Raw genomic sequence first — 20,213 nt, 5'->3', positions numbered from 1 at the left:
ACTTGTCTGACCAGACCACGATTTTCCGTTTGTCTAGGCTCCAACCGATATGGTCGCAAGCACAGGAGAGGCGTTGTAGAGATGTCGTGCTGTTAGCAAAGGCAGTCCCATTGATCATCTGCTGCCATAGCCGATTAACGCCTAATTTCGCCGCACTGTCTTAAAGAATACGTTCGTCGTAAATCCCACATTGACTTCAGTGGTTATTTCAGCAGTGTTGCTTGTCTGTTAGCGCTGACAACCTTATGCAAACGGCGCTGCTCTCGGCCGTTAAGTGAGAGCGTTAGCCACAACTCGTTGTCCGTGGTGAGAGGTAAAGACTGAACGTTAGTGTTCTCGGCACACTCTTGACACTGTGGATCTCGAAATATTGAATTCCCTAACGATTTCCGAAATGGAATGTGCCATGGGTCTAGCTCCAACTACGCTGCGCCTTCGAAGTCTGTTAATTACCGTGGTGCGGCAATAATAACGTCGGAAACCTTTTCAAATGAATCACCGAGCGCAAATGACAGATCCGTCAATGCACTGCCTTTTTATAACTAGTATACGCGATACCACAGCCTCCTGTATATGTGCATATCGGTATCCCATGACTTTTGTCACCATAGTGTATATTTGATCTGTTTAGACGTTTTGTATTATAGGTATTTGGGTTTGAAGGATACTTCCAGGCTTTTCACCAAGCACGGATAGCCTTCGAGAGTTTCTGCACTTCGTAACACTTTTCTCAGGACGTGATTTGGTTTTACACAACTACGTTGCCTTTGAAAATCCTCAGGGTGGTAGAAACGTAGTCTATAAGGTCTTCTATATCTATTGTGAATGGGGAATGGTGCTGTCACACTTCGCTAAGGTAAGACTGGATGCTTCTCTCGCGTCTATCGATGTACCCCATTAAAAATGACTTTTAGTTTCTCTCTTACATCCAGTGCAGTCACATACTTATCCCGATATTCGGTAAGCGCCTTTTTTTATGAGGTGACGGTGCAGAGCTATGCAGGTTTTCACTGCCGATATTTGGGTCCTTGCTGATTTATGCCTTACGGACAATAGGCTATGGTGAAAAGGATAATTCTCTGCTTAACGTTTAGTCTTCCAATGCTGGGGCCATCATCAGAGACTATAAAAACTCAGATAGAAGCAAAAGATTTAACCTACTCTCAATAAACAGAAGTTTATACGTATCTACACAACGTTCGGTTCGTGACGTCATCAGGTCCCGATGTTATGTGAGTGCGTTGTATAGCTTGTGCTGAGAAAATGCTGACGTTGTTTATGTACGAGGTGCATTCAAGTTCTAAGGCCTCCGATTTTTTTCTCCGGACTGAAAAGAGATAGAAACAAGCGCATTGTTTTAAAATGAGGCCGCGTTCATTGTCAATACTTCCCAGAGATGGCAGCACCGTACGGCAGATGGAATTTTACCGCCAGCGGCGACAATGAGAACTGTTTTAAATACTTAAAATGGCGACGTTTTCCTTACTTGAACAGCGTGCAATCATTCGTTTTCTGAATTTGCGTGGTGTGAAACCAATTAAAATTCATCGAGAGTTGAAGGAGACATGTGGTGATGGAGTTATGGATGTGTCGAAAGTGCGTTCGTGGGTGCGACAGTTTAATGAAGGTAGAACATCGTGTGACAACAAACTGAAACAACCTTGGGCTCGCACAAGCCGGTCTGACGACATGATCGAGAAAGTGGAGAGAATTTTTTTGGGGGATCGCCGAATGACTGTTGAACAGATCGCCTCCAGAGTTGGCATTTCTGTGGGTTCTGTGCACACAATCCTGCATGACGACCTGAAAATGCGAAAAGTGTCATCCAGGTGGGTGCCACTAATGCTGATGGACGACCACATGGCTGCCCATGTGGCATGTTGCCAAGCAATGTTGACGCGCAACGACAGCATGAATGGGACTTTCTTTTCGTCGGTTGTGACAATGGATGAGTCGTGGATTCCATTTTTCAATCCATAAACAAAGCGCCAATCAGCTCAATGGAAGCACACAGATTCACCGCCACCAAAAAAATTTCGGGTAATCGCCAGTGCTGAAAAAATGATGGTGTCCATGTTCTGGGACAGCGAGGGCGTAATCCTTACCCATTGCGTTCCAAAGGGCACTATGGTAACAGGTGCATCCTACGAAAATGTTTTGAAGAACAAATTCCTTCCTGCACTGCAACAAAAACGTCCGGGAAGGGCTGCGCATGTGCTGTTTCACCAAGACAACGCACCCGCACATCGCGCTAACGTTACGCAACAGTTTCTTCGTGATAACAACTTTGAAGTGATTCCTCATGCTGCCTACTCACCTGACCTGGCTCCTAGTGACTTTTGACTTTTTCTAACAATGAAAGACACTCTCCGTGGCCGCACATTCACCAGCCATGCTGCTATTGCCTCAGCGATTTTCCAGTGGTCAAAACAGACTCCTAAAGAAGCCTTCGCCGCTGCCATGGAATCATGGCGTCAGCGTTGTGAAAAATGTGTACGTCTGCAGGGCGATTACGTCGAGAAGTAACGCCAGTTTCATCGATTTCAGGTGAGTAGTTAATTAGAAAGAAAATCGGGGCCTTATAACTTGAATGCACCTCGTAACACTAAACACTAGAAGTGTTAAAATTATTTGCGCTTTTGAAACTCTATGGCTTAGTAATGATTAGATACAGATGAAACCACAGTATTGGAGAAACGAATTTGGTGGCTCGTTGGTCCCAGTACATGATCATTTACTGCCATTTTATCCATATTTTCCTGTCGGCAATTAGTCTTGTGTTCCTTAAGTCTGGTGTTAATGCTTATTTCTACAGTTCCTATATACACATGACCGCAAGTGCATGGGATTTTATATACTGTGCTGTGGCAATCGACAGGCGTAGATCTTTTGCAGTGTTGAAATATTCGCCCACTTTTCTTGTTGGTTTAGATACTTCGTGAACACCGTGTCTTCTTAGTAGGGTGGAGTGTTTTCCTTGGAACACTTTTCAGACTTAATATATTCTCTTATTCCATTTCGAAGTGATAGAATTTGCTTTATGTGTGCTGGAGCCTTTTCTGATACTGTAGTAGAAAAATTGCTCTGGAAAAGTATGGCTTTTTCCAAATGTGAAAAACTACTTCAAGATACAATATCGCCATGTGCCTGGAAACAAATATTCTATTCAGATTTAAAATTATTGTAGTCTAGAAAGTCTTGTCAATACTACTTTTAATAGTCTATGTGTTATATTATTACTCTACTACATACCAATAATCAGTAACTGAAATCAAATTAAGAAGAAGTTGTATCAAACACCAGTTAGATGTTAGAAATATTTTGAAACAGAAGCTGTTTGGCAGCTAACACAAAGTGCCATTTCTGGGACAGGTTCAGGCATTAAGAAACGTAGTTCATTTTCAAATGTAACGTGTTCCTTGGTAGATGACCTTCTTCCGTTTCGAGATACAAGATGGGGCACGACGGAAGAGTATGGTTGAACCGACCACACGGTAATGTTACTCACTATAAAACTGTGTAACTCAAGAGCTACGCACCTTTAATATACACTGACGCAAAAAACTCGCAGCACCAAAAAACAATAAATGTAGAGTAATTACAATTCGGGACTACATTTGCCTAGGTAATGTATCTAAGCGATTAACATTGCAGGATCAGAGGTTAATTTATGCGCGAGGTAAGCGATTGCAAATGTGAGAGTCTGGTACATTAATAACCGGCGTAACAGCCAGAATGTTGAATACAAGGATGCAAACGGGCATGCGTTGTGTTAAACAGGTTCCAGATATCGGTTTGTGGGCTGGAGTTCGATGCATGTTGCACTTGGTCGGTCAATACAGGGACAGTTAATACTGTTTGTTGACGACGCTGAAGTTCTCATCCGATGAGGTCCCATATATGCTCGATTTGAGACAGATGTGGTCATGGAGCAGGTGAAAGCAACACGTCGACTCTCTGTAGAGCAAATTGGGTCACAACAGCGCAGTGTGCGATTTGCAGGGGGGGATGGGGGGGGGGATTTCCCCCCCCTCTGCATGAGACCATCCCATCCTCTGGCTTTAGTTTATGCATCCCAACCTGGGATGTTTATTTCCCATGCACTGGAGTAAAACTCATATAATTTAAATTTGTGGAGCCGAACACTGAAAGTTTTTAATACAGTCTTACTATTAATACTATTAATATGTTTGCTTATTAATTTTGAAAAAGTGTTATGTAGTAGTTAAGCATTTCAAAACATTTAGAACTAAAGCACCATTTTCATTTTGTCATTGTTGCTTTCGTCTAAGGTGCGTCATCCGTTTACTTGCGAGCTTGCGAGGGAAGTAGTGTGGCAGTCACACCGCAGCAGTCGTACCGCAGAGTTGGGTGATCTGGGGGCTGAAAGTCCCACCCCGGGCCTTAACACAGGGTTGTGACCGGCTCGGTGACTGTGCGAACATTTACCGTTAGGCCATCTTTTGGCAACGGTACGGCGCGGACTTACGCGCCTGGGACGAAAGCACACCTTACTAAATAACGCACCATCGTGTGCTTCTAGTTCCTAGGATACTATTTCGTCGACCTTCTTTAAATACTCTTCTCTTCCACCATCGTTTTCTTTTCCTTTGGTTTTCATTTCCGTTGTTAGCTGCTTGTGCAAGTACCAAGTAGGCCGCCGCTGCGATACTTTATCATCATTTATACTGCAAGACCGACACACATGTGGCACAAATTCTGTTGCTTTGGTATCAAATAACCTGCCGCATGCAACATACGCCGCAAGATGTTGCCTTTTGTAGCATGCTACAAGGCGACGCACGCCACATTTCCGTAGCATGCCACAATGTTGCAAGACGCCGCCCCAGCGTAAACGAGGCTTTAGAGCCAGGTCTGTATTGTATGGTGGATGTGATGTGTCGCGTACGAAACTAAAACCTGCAATCAGATCCAAACGTCGTGGAAAACTGTGAAGAGGTGTCATCCTGAAGCAAGATAACGCTCGCCCACATTCTGCCAAACGGACAGCCGACGCAATAAAGGGGTTGGAGATTCGAGGTGCTGGAACATCCACCATACAGTACAGACCTGGCTCCAAGTGATTTTCACATGTTTGGACCATTAACGGAAGCACTACAGGGAAGAAGACTTGAAAGTGATGAAGACGTCATTGCTGCGGTGCAAAATTGGTTACAGATGCAACCGAAAAACGTATTTTCTGATGAAATAAAAAAAAACCTCGTAAAACTTCGGGAAAACTACATTAAGTCCAGGGAGGTTACGTAGAAAAATAACGCATGTTTCAGTTTTCTATCATCAGAATAAGTACAGCTTTTCACAAATGTGCCTTTATTTTTTGAATTCCCGTCGTATACCTGTATGTAGATGATTTTGTAAATAAGCTTTACCTATAATGAACTTTTGAAGATATAACAAGGGATGGCTTTTCTGATAGTGCATACGCGTGCATAGTGAGTTTCGGCATTAACATCTATTTATAAATAACTGTTTAACCATGGGTAACGCCGCGGTCCAAGCTAGTAACATATGTAATTATACTAACCCCCTAAGACATCCCCTCCCACTGGTAAAAGCACAGATCTCACACTGCAACAGCGGTATGTGGGCGACCGTTATCATGTTATGCCGTTCACCAATAGCAGTTCGACAGGTCGAATCGCCAGACTGACGTACAATTTTGCAGTCAGGGTGTCTGGGATATTCACGAGTGTGCTCTCGCTGTCATACGAAGCCGCACCCCAGACCATAACTCAAGGTGTAGGTCCAGTGTGTCAACTCTGCAGGCCCTCAACTGGCATCCTTCTAACCAACACACGGCCATCACCGGCACCGAGGCAGAACCAGCTGGCGCAAATTTGGAACAGACATCATCTTTCAGATGTAGAATCACGCCTGCTAACATCCGTTTATGTCGCACAACTCCTTCTTGCTATTATGACTTTTTCCGACAGTGTATTATATAGGACTTATACAGGGTGAGTCACCTAACGTTACCGCTGGATATATATCGTGAACCACATCAAATACTGACGAATCGATTTCACAGACCGAACTTGAGGAGAGGGGCTAGTGTAATTGGTTAATACAAACCATAAAAATATGCACGGAAGTATGTTTTTTAACACAAACCTACGTTTTTTTAAATGGAACCCCGTTAGTTTTGTTAGCACATCTGAACATATAAAGAAATACGTAATCAGTGCCGTTTGTTGCATTGTAAAATGTTAATTACATCCGGAGATATTGTAACCTAAAGTTGACGGTTGAGTACCACTCCTCCGCTGTTCGATCGTGTGTATCGGAGAGCACCGAATTACATAGGGATCCAAAGGGAATGGTGATGGACCTTAGGTACAGAAGAGACGGGAACAGCACATTACGTCCACATGCTAACACCTTTTTATTGGTCTTTTTCACTGACGCACATGTACATTACCATGAGGGATGAGGTACACGTACACACGTGGTATCCGTTTTCAATTACGGAGTGGAATAGAGTGTGTCCCGACATGTCAGGCCAATAGATGTTCAATGTGGTGGCCATCATTTGCTGCACACAATTGCAATCTCTGGCGTAATGAATGTCGTACACGCCGCAGTACATCTGGTGTAATGTCGCCGCAGGCTGCCACAATACGTTTTTTCATATCCTCTGGGATTGTACGCACATCACGGTACACACGGTACATGATGGCCACCACATTGAACATCTATTGGCCTGACATGTCGGGACACACTCTATTCCACTCCGTAATTGAAAACGGAAACCACATGTGTACGTGTACCTCACCCCTCATGGTAATGTACATGTGCGTCAGTGAAAAAGACCAATAAAAAAGTGTTAGCATGTGGACGTAATGTGCTGTTCCAGTCTCTTCTGTACCTAAGGTCCATCACCGTTCCCTTTGGATACCTACGTAATTCGGTGCTCTCCGATACACACGATCGAACAGCGGAGGAGTGGTACTCAAGCGTCAACTTTAGGTTACAATATCTCCGGATGTAATTAACATTTTACAATGCAACAAACGGCACTGATTATGTATTTGTTTATATGTTCAGATGAGCTAACAAAACTAACGTGGTTCCATTTAAAAAAACGTAGGTTTGTGTTAAAAAACATACTTCCGTACATTTTTGTATGGTTTGTATTAAACAATTACACTAGCCCCTATCCTCACGTTCGGTCTGTGGAATCGGTTCGTCAGTATTTGATGTGGTTTACGAAATATATCCAGCAGTAACGTTAGGTGACTCACCCTGTATATGTAGAACTCTTAATATTAACGAAATCTGCACGAAACATAACATCAGGTCCCTCAAAAACAGAAGCAGTGTAAAATACCGGTAACTGCTCATAGAGGTCTTTAATGCGCGTCCCTTTATGTGACTCTAAAATCAGACACTGCACTGAAACACCGACCAGTAAATATCGTATGCTCATCTCTCTCTGACGATGTGTCCAACACTGGGAGGCGAAACAAAAATCACCTAGGGTGTGGAACTTTCTCGATGGCTTTCTGAATGTTAAGAAACCTCGGCTTCATTCTGTGCAGTTTCTGTATCCCGTGAACGAACAGAACGAATAGAATTTCACTCCATGGATGCTAGCTGAACCTGTATTTGTCCCTATGGTATCTCAGTCTCCAAAAAAGTCATCGCAGCCTTGCCCAAAATATATACCATAGTTCCAAGGAAATCTGAAGTCTTTTAGATAGGTATGTTCTGTGTATCTATCCCGAAACACTTCATTCAGCCTGAAGCACCGGCGAATATTTTTTTTTCAGACACGTGGGGCATCACGTTGTTCCAGCGGTGATGAGTCAGGGGATTAGTCTGATCCAGTTTCTCACTCTTAGGGGAGGATTTAAAAAAAAAAAACTCTTGTTTTTCATCTCTAAACGAGAAGCTCAACACCACTTTTCAAAGATTTAGTTTTAAAAATGGTTTACCAATGAAATATTTTCATAAAACGTTTCACACCCTATTTCATCCCCTCATGGATTGTTGAATTTCCAAAACCAAAGACATATGCGTGTTTTATTTATAACAGAGAATCGAAATAGAAATTTTGATAGATTTAATTTAAAAAATGCTTGCACAATGAAATATTTTCATACAAAGTTTCATCCCCCATTTCACCTACCAAAGGGATTGATTTTCCAAAAACAGTGAAACACGGGTTTTCTTTATTTCGAACTGAGAAGCCAAATTTAAATTTTCGTAGATTTAGCTTTAAAAATACTTTCATAATAAATTTTTTCATAAATAATCTCATCCCTATTTCATCTCTTAGGAGTATAGTTTCCAAAAATACTGAAACACGTATTTTTTTATTTGTAGCCGTGAAGTCAAATACCAATGTTCATAGATGTAGCCTTAAAAATACATTAATACTTCATTAATAATGATATATTTTCATCTGCTATTTGACCTCCATAGAGCAAAATTTCCAAAATTTCTGAAACACGTTTTCCTTTATCTCTGACCGAGAAACCAAATATAAATTTTTTTAGGTCTAGCTTCAAAACTGCCTTAACAACGACATTTTTTTTAAAAAAACTTCATCCTCTATTTAACCCCTTAGGGTTGGAATTTCGGAAAATTTCTTCTTAAACGACTATGTATTCAATGGAACATTAAGTTCAGTATAATGATGGTTTAGCTGTCAGACTGATGTTCACTCGAGTGCAAGTATGAGTGCTGATAGTTCTTCTTCTATAGGCTCGAATTCAATACAAACAGAATTTACCAGTAATGTGCCTCCATCTGTTAGTGATCGTAAAAAGTTGAATACAATACAAATGGAGTTTACTGCATATTAAAAAAAATTATTTAACCTCTATTAATGGATAAATGTAGAAAAATAACAATAAAAGGGAGAAAAATTACTAACAATGTATATTTAGAGATTACAATGAACAAAAGACATTTTGATAATATATGTATATAAATTTCGAAACAATTGTATTAAAATTTATGTGGTAATGAAAAATCTTTATAAGTTTCTATGACTTTTATTATTTCAGGTTGTACAGTTCCATCATAGCCATTATTTCATAAATTTTATGTACAGTCCTGGAAATTGAAATAAGAACACTGTGAATTCATTGTCCCAGGAAGGGGAAACTTTATAGACACATTCCTGGGGTCAGATACATCACATGATCACACTGACAGAACCACAGGCACATAGACACAGGCAACAGACCATACACAATGTCGGCATTAGTACAGTGTATATCCACCTTTCGCAGCAATGCAGGCTGCTATTCTTCCATGGAGACGATCGTAGAGATGCTGGAAGTAGTCCTGTGGAACGGCTTGCCATGCCATTTCCACCTGGCGCCTCAGTTGGACCAGCGATCGTGCTGGACGTGCAGACCGCGTGAGACGACGCTTCATCCAGTCCCAAACATGCTCAATGGGGGACAGATCCGGAGATCTTGCTGGCCAGGGTAGTTGACTTACACCTTCTAGAGCACGTTGGGTGGCACGGGATACATGCGGACGTGCATTGTCCTGTTGGAACAGCAAGTTCCCTTGCCGGTCTAGGAATGGTAGAACGATGGGTTCGATGACGGTTTGGATGTACCGTGCACTATTCAGTGTCCCCTCGACGATCACCAGTGGTGTACGGCCAGTGTAGGAGATCGCTCCCCACACCATGATGCCGGGTGTTGGCCGTGTGTGCCTCGGTCGTATGCAGCCCTGATTGTGGCGCTCACCTGCACGGCGCCAAACACGCATACGACCATCATTGGCACCAAGGCAGAAGCGACTCTCATCGCTGAAGACGACACGTCTCCATTCGTCCCTCCATTCACGCCTGTCGCGACACCACTGGAGGCGGGCTGCACGATGTTGGGGCGTGAGCGGAAGACGGCCTAACGGTGTGCGGGACCGTAGCCCAGCTTCATGGAGACGGTTGCGATTGGTCCTCGCCGATACCCCAGGAGCAACAGTGTCCCTAATTTGCTGGGAAGTGGCGGTGCGGTCCCCTACGGCACTGCGTATGATCCTACGGTCTTGGCGTGCATCCGTGCGTCGCTGCGGTCCGGTCCCAGGTCGACGGGCACGTGCACCTTCCGCCGACCACTGGCGACAACATCGATGTACTGTGGAGACCTCACGCCCCACGTGTTGAGCAATTCGGCGGTACGTCCACCCGGCCTCCCGCATGCCCATTATACGCCCTCGCTCAAAGTCCGTCAACTGCACATACGGTTCACGTCCACGCTGTCGCGGCATGCTACCAGTGTTAAAGACTGCGATGGAGCTCCGTATGCCACGGCAAACTGGCTGACACTGACGGCGGCGGTGCACAAATGCTGCGCAGCTAGTGCCATTCGACGGCCAACACCGCGGTTCCTGGTGTGTCCGCTGTGCCGTGCGTGTGATCATTGCTTGTACAGCCCTCTCGCAGTGTCCGGAGCAAGTATGGTGGGTCTGACACACCGGTGTCAATGTGTTCTTTTTTCCATTTCCAGGAGTGTATTTTAGACAAGAAAATACTTCCAATGACAAGGAAAGTGAGGGATAATTATCATACTTCACAGTTCATACAATTTAATAATAATAAAATTGACTTGTGTGGCCAGGAGTAGGGAATAAACTAAGCTAATATCTATTTACACTCATCGCGTTTAAAAATCGAAGTGTAAGACAGTTAATAAAGTTAAACAAACTCACATAGTGAGAAAATACGAAAAAGAAAACGTTATAGCTATATACATTTATGTTCTTTACATAAATAACATCAAGTCACTCACACCTAAAAATATTTTTACACATATATATCTAGTGTGTGTGTGTGTGTGTGTGTGTGTGTGTGTGTGTGTGTGTGTGCGTCATACTATTCCACATGCACACACACATTTTGTTGCAAACATTCACACCCTGTCTCTCTCTCCCACTCTCTCTCTCTCTCTCACACACACACACTTCAGTGGACAGTGCAAGAATGACGGGGTTTCAGCAGCTCCATGAATGACCCGCTCAACATGAATGGCGAGTCAGACTGTGTAATTGTAGGCAGCATGCAGCTTATATGTTGCCAAACGTACGCTCCAGAATTACTCACATAAGTCTGGAAGGAAGCGTATGTCTGTGTCCATGCAAAGCTTTGCATTGTCCTCTAAGAGATAAAAATTCCTGCCAAACACACTGCGTGTGCTCGCATCCTGCATCCGTTGTGGCGTTCCCTGTGAGTCCACTGGAGACTGCAGATACATTGAGTAGCATGGTTTTTTAGAGTCTCTCCGCCGAATCGAGGTATTCATATGGGAAGATCCCTTTCTTTCTAAAGAGCTGAAATTTGTCATCATCGGGATGTGCAGCTTGTGAGAGAAGTTGATCCTACTAACGCAGAGTTTCAGAAAGTATCTGAAATACGTGTGTGGACTTAATGAATGCAGGAAACGCAATGTTATGTACTTGGTGCCTCTTTCTGAAAACAAAGTACCTCGATTTCCCCAATGTCTCAGACAGAACAGTAACCTGGTCATTTCTTCGACGAAACAAAGCCAAACATGTGCTCAATAATGAAATAAGCATTATAACCACTCAGTTTATGGAAAAATACACGTATGTGACTTGGGGGTTTGTAATTCAGGTTTCATGGATTGTGTGCTGCGCTGTGAAAGTTACCTGATAGATAAAAATGATCCATACGTGGTTTTCCATTGATATTGATAACGATAGCTCTCAAGTACAGCACTCAGTAGCTTCATCATACATCGACTGAACGTTCTGCGTAACAGTTAGAAGAATGTTGTTGCTATAAATCCCACCAACGTCTCCTGCAAGCGCTTGAAGCTCAGAACGTAGCCATGTCGCAGAGGATTTACAGGGGTTGGGCAAAAATATGGAAACACCGCAAGAAGTGTATGCTTGAATATAAAGGACGTCCATAATAAATGTTCCCGTTTCAAACTGGAACAGTATATTGTCGACGGAGGGGGAAACGTTAAGGATATCCAGCAGCTGTATAGACGTTCCGGGCACTCAAAGGTATGAAAAAAGGCATTTTCCCATGTCTGCTACGGAAATGGACAAAACGATTATAGATTTCGAAAAGACAGGTTCTTCGGAAGTGCAGTGTGGCTATTTCAGGAGGAGCTGAACAGTGGTGTACAAATATGCAGTGCACGGGGAACTGCCTGACCGTTGGATATGCCTGCGAGCACGATGCATAAGATCATAATTTGTTATCATCGGGATGTGCAGCTTGTGAGAGAAGTAGATCTTCCTAACGCAGAGTTTCGGAAAGTGTATGAAGTACGTGCATGAATTTAGTGAATCCAGGAAACACAGTGTTATGTGCTTGGTGCCTCTTCCTGAAAACAAAGTACCTACATTTCCCCGATGTCTCAGATAGATTCTGAATTGCTATCCATAGAAAACCACCAGTGATGACGAGTTTCATTCTGCCAACCTGCCATCAAGCCAAAGTTTCGCTCTGGAAATTCTTGCTCGCATGGAAGTGGACAATGAATGTCAATGGAACATTATTTGGACGGACGCAGCCTATTTACATCTCCAACGACATGTAAATTCATAGAATTGCAGAATATTGGGAACGGAAAATCCGCACGCACATAAACCAGTACCACTTCATTCTGCAAAGGTGGCTGCCTGGTGCGGGTTGACGCCATCGGTTATCATAGGGCCATATTTTTTTCCAACAGATGACTCGTGTGGGTCTTGTTGCCTGTACCGTCACTGGCAAACGCTATGAGCTTATTTTGTTCACAAAGGTCATTACAACCCTTAAACACTGTGGATACGTTTGAAGGATCATTTTTGTGGAAGCTGGCGCTTCTGCATACCTTGCTGCAGAGACATTTCGGAAATGCTAGAATTATCTGCCGCAATTTCCCTACAGTCTGGCCGTCCGCATCATCTGCTCCCATTGTTAATTGATCTGAGTCACGCTTGCCTCTCCATATTCCGAAGGCAGCGCAATAACGTGCTCAGTTATCTCGGCTGGTCAATAATAGACTGAGGCACACCATCTGTAAATTCTCTATTTGTATTGAATTCGAGCTTATAAGAGCAATAGAAGCAGCACACATACCTGCATTTATACACGGCCAAGTAATTCATCGTCGTCATTTTGAAGTTCAAGTGCCATCAAATACATTAGAACATCGTCATAGAGCGTCTTGACAAGCGTTCGCCATTGGCTGAATCTCTCTACGGCAATCAATATTGCGTTGTATATTCTGCTTAAATATACAGAGCTTGAAATTTTTAAATGCACTCACTGCAGACAATCTGCCATATTAACGTGAGTGTAGCACCTCCATACATATTAACGATGGATACTTTGTTGTCAAAAATATTCGTAGTCTTACTTTGTCATCATAAGACCTGTATATCTCAGCTTGCTACGCAGATGATTACACCCCTCCTCTGTGAACATTACCTTACTACCCTGTTTAACGTTTTCAACTTCTACAGTTACTTCACAGGCTCTATAAGGTGCTAAGGCGAACCTACTAGAAGTCAACTGATATTTAATGGTGAACGACATTCTGAGACAAACTTGCTATAAGAGGTAACGGCTCTTATATACACAGGCACAACCTCTCTCCTGCTGATAGTGGTGGTGGTGGTGATGGTGGTGGTGGTGGTGATGGTGGTGGAGGTAGTGGCAGAAGTGGTGGCAGTGGAAATGGTGGCAGCAATGGCATCAGGGACACCAGTGACAGCAGGTGGAGGTGGGCCAGTGGTGGCAATGGTGGCTATGGCAACAGTAGCAGTAGTGGTAACTTCGTTGATTGTGGCTGTGGTGGTGGTGACAGAAGTGATGGCTATGAAAGTGGTGATGGTAGTGATGGTGGCTGTGGTGGTGTTGGTGGTGGTGGTGGTAGAGGTAGTGGCAGCAGTGGTGGCAGTGGCAATGGTGGCAGCAATGGCAACAAGGACATCAGTGACAGCAGGAGGAGGGGACATTAGTGGCAGTGGTGGCTATGGCGCCAGTAGCAGCAGTGACAATTGTGTTGATGGTGGTTATGGTGCCAGCTGTGGTGGTGGTGGTAGTGATGGCTATGTAAATGGCAATGGTAGTGGTGGTGGCTGTGGTGGTGGTGGTGGTGGTGGTGGAGGTAGTGGCAACAGTGGTGCCAGTGGCAATGGTGGCAGCAATGGCAACAGGGACACCAGTGACAGCAAGTGGAGGGGGGCGAGTGGCGGCAGTGGTGGCTAAGGCAGCAGTAGCAGCAGTGGCAACTGTGTTGATTGTGGCTGAGGTGGCAGCTGTGGTGGTGGTGACAGTAGTGATGGCCATGAAAAAAAATGTCTCTGAGCACTATGGGACTTAACTTCTGAGGTCATCAGTCCCCTAGAACTTAGAACTACTGAAACCTAACTAACCTAAGGACATCACACACATCCATGCCCGAAGCAGGATTCAAACCTGTGACTGTAGCGGTCCCGCGGTTCCAGACTATAGCGCCTAGAACCGCTTGACCACTTCGGCCGGCTGATGGCTATGAAAGTGGTGATGGTAGTGTCGGTGGCTGTGGTGGTGGTGGTGGTGGTGGAGGTAGTTGCAATAGTGGTGGCAGTGGCAATTGTGGCAGCAATGGCAACAAGGACACCAGTGACATCAGGTGGAGGGGGACATTAGTTTTATGTTACTTTAAATCCGTCTTGATTGCAAATTTTTTTTTATTATTCATATGACCGGTTTCGGTTCATTCAGAACCATCTTCAGATCTGTAAAAATAATTATACTAATTTACTATTTAACGAAAGCAAATCTTTTTCATCCTATCTTATCAACATCAAATGTACCAGAACGTACCTGATATTTAAGTTACAGGAGTAACCCGTCCAATTCAGCAACTTTCACATGCTACGTCACATAAAATTGGTTGGCGGAGTGCACGTCATTTATATTAATTATGACACTATTACCGACAGGTGGCGTCTGGTACATTTGTTACATTCCATTTGCACATACTGTATTCAGTAGATCTTTTTTTATATTAAAAATATTTAATTAAAATATGTAGATGTCAAAGCTAAAATCTGTACTTGTCAGGATTAAAAAACAGTAAAATTATCATTTTTATACGATCTAACAGGCATAGGGCGATTTATATATCTATGGTGCTGGTGTGAACTTGTTTTCTTCTACGGTCTGCTTCCGTGGTTCCCGCCACTTTGGTGTTGTGCCGCGGCCGCTCAGTCGTCTGCTGTCCATCGCCGCGGGCAAGAGGGCCGCACAGGAGGGCCCCGTCAACGACGCCAGGCGTTGCACGCGTCTTCCGGCTTCTCCACCGCGCACCATCTCTCATCCCTCGGCCTGGATCTCCATACGCAACAGTTGTCATCTTAGTAGGTCGTCATAAATGCTAAAATAGGCGTTATGATTGAATTCGCTTTGTTCGTTGAGGATTAAATCCGGATCTTTATTTTTATGGGTGTATATTTCGATCTCTTCTAAAATGTTAAGGAACCGTCCCTTGTGAGCTCTATGCAGGATGTCTAAGTTGTTTTCAACATTCGTGACTGAGTGCTTTGTCGCAGCCATATGCGCCCCAAAAGCTGTTTTGTTTTGAGAGTAGGTGTGCTCCCTGAATCTGGTTTCAAAGTTCCTACCAGTCTGCCCTATATATTGTTTACAGCAGTCATTACATTTGATTTTATATACACCTGAATCCTGAAATTTATTTCTACTATTACATATTCTATGCCGGAGCTTCAATTTTAATGTGTTATTTGTTCGGAACCCTATTTTAACGTCGGATTTACGAAAGCATCTTTCAATTTTGTCTGCAATTCTTCCATTGTAAGTGAGAGCTACATATTTTTTCTTGTTGTTCCTCTTAACTGCTACTTGCCTTCCTTCTGTTTGTTCCATTTGCCTCTTCTTTATCTTCCTATAAATATTCATCACCTGCTTACACGTATATCCGTTCGCTACGGCCACTTGTTTTAAAATACTTAACTCCTTTTCTACTTCGTGTTGGCTTAGTGGCAATCTTAGTAGCCTGTATACCATCGAAGTAAAATATGCCCATTTGTATCGCGGTGGGTGACAAGAGCGCTCGTTGATAACTAGATCTGTACACGTAGGTTTTCTGAATATGCTAAATTCATGCTTCCCATTTTTCTTTATTAGTGTTAAATCTAAGTAATCTATACGGTTGTTTTCTTCAAATTCCATGGTGAATCTAATTTTCGGGTGTTGAGAGCTCATTTTTTGTGCTAAGTTTTCGATATCATTTTTATCTCCTTTGTATAATAAAATGGAGTCGTCCGCATATCTCCTGTAATATACAATTTATTCAGCGATATTGGGATTTTCATCAAAGAATTTGTTTTCTAAGTGATTTACAAAAATGTCAGCCAGCGTCCCAGCTAAACTGTTCCCCATTGCCAGCCCGTCTTTCTGTTGATAAATTTTACCATTGAAAGTAAAGTAATTGAACGACAAGACATGTTCCAACATTTCCACTAGTTCAATCACTTCCCCCAGTGCCAATTTACCATGAGTGAGGAGATTGTTCTTAATGATCTCAATCGTTTCTTTTACGGGAATGTTTGTGTACAGATTGGTGATATCCAATGAAGCTAGTGACGCATTCTGAGGTATAAGTACGTCTTTAATTTGCTCGGCAAATTCGTAGCTGTTGCTAATGTTGAAAGTCCGACGATATGTATATGCCGCCCTCAATCTGTTATTTAGCTCTTTATTTAATTTATAACTTGGGCTGCTGGTGTTATTAACGATTGGGCGAATCGATTTTTCAACTTTATGGAGCTTTATTTGTGATCGTAATTCGGGGATTCGCGGATTCATTACTTTCAGTTTAAACTTTTCCTCCTCTGTGAATAGAAACACACTGTTATCTATTTGTTTCCTTATTTCTGTTTGAAATTTCTTGGTTGGATCTTTCTTGACTTCTACTATTCCGTTTTCCATAAAGAACTTTTCAGTTTTCTCTATATAGTCTGTATCGTGTATTAAAACCATAGTGCCGCCCTTATCTGCCTTTGTGACGATAGCCTTACGTGATTCTAACTTCTTATTCAAGCCCTTAAGAGTTAGTAGTTCGTTTCTGTTCTTGTGAGCAGAGTGCATTTCATCTATAATCGACTTCTTTACTTTAATTGCCGTGTTTGTCTGTTCGTACCTATTCATATTTGCGATATCACATGCAATTTTCACTTCTGCGACAGTCTTTTTTATTGTATTTGAGTTAATTGCGGGATTTAGGTTATATTGCAGGCCTTTATTTAAAAGATTCTGCTCATCTTTTGTTAATTCTATCTCAGTTAAGTTCACGACCCTCTCACAAAAAGTATGCAACTTTTTATACGCCGTTTCGTTATCAGTATTAAAATCTACACCTAGGTTGAAAAGCTTCTTCTGATGTCTGTTTAGAGTTAATTCTCGCTCCCTGCCAATTCTATTTTCAATCTCTCTGCTTACGTATGTGAACTGTAATGGAGATAAAATGTCACCTAAAATCAAGTGAAGATTAAAAGCTTCTCTATTTAACTTGTCTTTCATTTTATATGCTTCTCGAATTTGAGTTTTAATCCATAATACTTCACTTTTACGTTTTACTATTTGTGCTATGTTTGACATATTCCTGATTTTTACTTTTGCGTAGTTAGGAGTAATCCCTGCATCTAAGCATGTTTTGTTAAATTATATTTTCAAGTTTTCTTTCATTATCTTTGTCCTAATACGTAAGAACTTCGTAATGTATCCCGAAGCCTGACGTGGCACAAACTTTGCAAAAACAGACATAATGTCTTATGGGATAACAGCAATCAGTGATTTTATGTTACTTTAAATCCGTCTTGATTGCAAATTTTTTTTTTTATTATTCATATGACCGGTTTCGGTTCATTCAGAACCATCTTCAGATCTGTAAAAATAATTATACTAATTTACTATTTAACGAAAGCAAATCTTTTTCATCCTATCTTATCAACATCAAATGTACCAGAACGTACCTGATATTTAAGTTACAGGAGTAACCCGTCCAATTCAGCAACTTTCACATGCTACGTCACATAAAATTGGTTGGCGGAGTGCACGTCATTTATATTAATTATGACACTATTACCGACAGGTGGCGTCTGGTACATTTGTTACATTCCATTTGCACATACTGTATTCAGTAGATCTTTTTTTATATTAAAAATATTTAATTAAAATATGTAGATGTCAAAGCTAAAATCTGTACTTGTCAGGATTAAAAAACAGTAAAATTATCATTTTTATACGATCTAACAGGCATAGGGCGATTTATATATCTATGGTGCTGGTGTGAACTTGTTTTCTTCTACGGTCTGCTTCCGTGGTTCCCGCCACTTTGGTGTTGTGCCGCGGCCGCTCAGTCGTCTGCTGTCCATCGCCGCGGGCAAGAGGGCCGCACAGGAGGGCCCCGTCAACGACGCCAGGCGTTGCACGCGTCTTCCGGCTTCTCCACCGCGCACCATCTCTCATCCCTCGAGCGCTCTTGTCACCCACCGCGATACAAATGGGCATATTTTACTTCGATGGTATACAGGCTACTAAGATTGCCACTAAGCCAACACGAAGTAGAAAAGGAGTTAAGTATTTTAAAACAAGTGGCCGTAGCGAACGGATATACGTGTAAGCAGGTGATGAATATTTATAGGAAGATAAAGAAGAGGCAAATGGAACAAACAGAAGGAAGGCAAGTAGCAGTTAAGAGGAACAACAAGAAAAAATATGTAGCTCTCACTTACAATGGAAGAATTGCAGACAAAATTGAAAGATGCTTTCGTAAATCCGACGTTAAAATAGGGTTCCGAACAAATAACACATTAAAATTGAAGCTCCGGCATAGAATATGTAATAGTAGGAATAAATTTCAGGATTCAGGTGTATATAAAATCAAATGTAATGACTGCTGTAAACAATATATAGGGCAGACTGGTAGGAACTTTGAAACCAGATTCAGGGAGCACACCTACTCTCAAAACAAAACAGCTTTTGGGGCGCATATGGCTGCGACAAAGCACTCAGTCACGAATGTTGAAAACAACTTAGACATCCTGCATAGAGCTCACAAGGGACGGTTCCTTAACATTTTAGAAGAGATCGAAATATACACCCATAAAAATAAAGATCCGGATTTAATCCTCAACGAACAAAGCGAATTCAATCATAACGCCTATTTTAGCATTTATGACGACCTACTAAGATGACAACTGTTGCGTATGGAGATCCAGGCCGAGGGATGAGAGATGGTGCGCGGTGGAGAAGCCGGAAGACGCGTGCAACGCCTGGCGTCGTTGACGGGGCCCTCCTGTGCGGCCCTCTTGCCCGCGGCGATGGACAGCAGACGACTGAGCGGCCGCGGCACAACACCAAAGTGGCGGGAACCACGGAAGCAGACCGTAGAAGAAAACAAGTTCACACCAGCACCATAGATATATAAATCGCCCTATGCCTGTTAGATCGTATAAAAATGATAATTTTACTGTTTTTTAATCCTGACAAGTACAGATTTTAGCTTTGACATCTACATATTTTAATTAAATATTTTTAATATAAAAAAAGATCTACTGAATACAGTATGTGCAAATGGAATGTAACAAATGTACCAGACGCCACCTGTCGGTAATAGTGTCATAATTAATATAAATGACGTGCACTCCGCCAACCAATTTTATGTGACGTAGCATGTGAAAGTTGCTGAATTGGACGGGTTACTCCTGTAACTTAAATATCAGGTACGTTCTGGTACATTTGATGTTGATAAGATAGGATGAAAAAGATTTGCTTTCGTTAAATAGTAAATTAGTATAATTATTTTTACAGATCTGAAGATGGTTCTGAATGAACCGAAATCGGTCATATGAATAATAAAAAAAAAAATTTGCAATCAAGACGGATTTAAAGTAACATAAAATCACTGATTGCTGTTATCCCATAAGACATTATGTCTGTTTTTGCAAAGGGGACATTAGTGGCAGTGGTGGCTATGGCGGCAGTAGCAGCAGTGGCAATTGTGTTGAGGGTGGTTATGGTGGCAGCTGTGGTGATGGTGGTGGTAGTGATGGCTATGTAAGTGGCAATGGTGGTGGTGTTGGCTGTGGTGGTTGCGGTGGTGGTGGTGGCGGTGGAGGTACTGGCGACATTGATGGCAGTGGCAATGGTGGCAGCAATGGCAAGAGGGACACCAGTGGCAGCAGAGGAGGGGGGGCAG

General features: G+C 42.5%; 1 protein-coding gene across 1 annotated transcript; it reads left to right on the top strand.

The window, feature by feature from the left end:
• Positions 1-13,624: 13,624 nt before the first annotated feature.
• LOC126474261 (glycine, alanine and asparagine-rich protein-like) lies at positions 13,625-14,215 on the top strand. Its single transcript, XM_050101725.1, has one exon. It carries the CDS (start codon positions 13,625-13,627, stop codon positions 14,213-14,215), a length of 591 nt encoding a protein of 196 aa, XP_049957682.1.
• Positions 14,216-20,213: the final 5,998 nt, after the last annotated feature.

The sequence above is a fragment of the Schistocerca serialis genome, chromosome 4 (genome assembly GCF_023864345.2).
Source record: "Schistocerca serialis cubense isolate TAMUIC-IGC-003099 chromosome 4, iqSchSeri2.2, whole genome shotgun sequence".
Classification (NCBI taxonomy): Eukaryota; Metazoa; Arthropoda; class Insecta; order Orthoptera; family Acrididae; genus Schistocerca; species Schistocerca serialis.
Note: the sequence above shows the minus strand (reverse complement) of the source record. Positions and strands in the feature narration are given on the sequence as shown.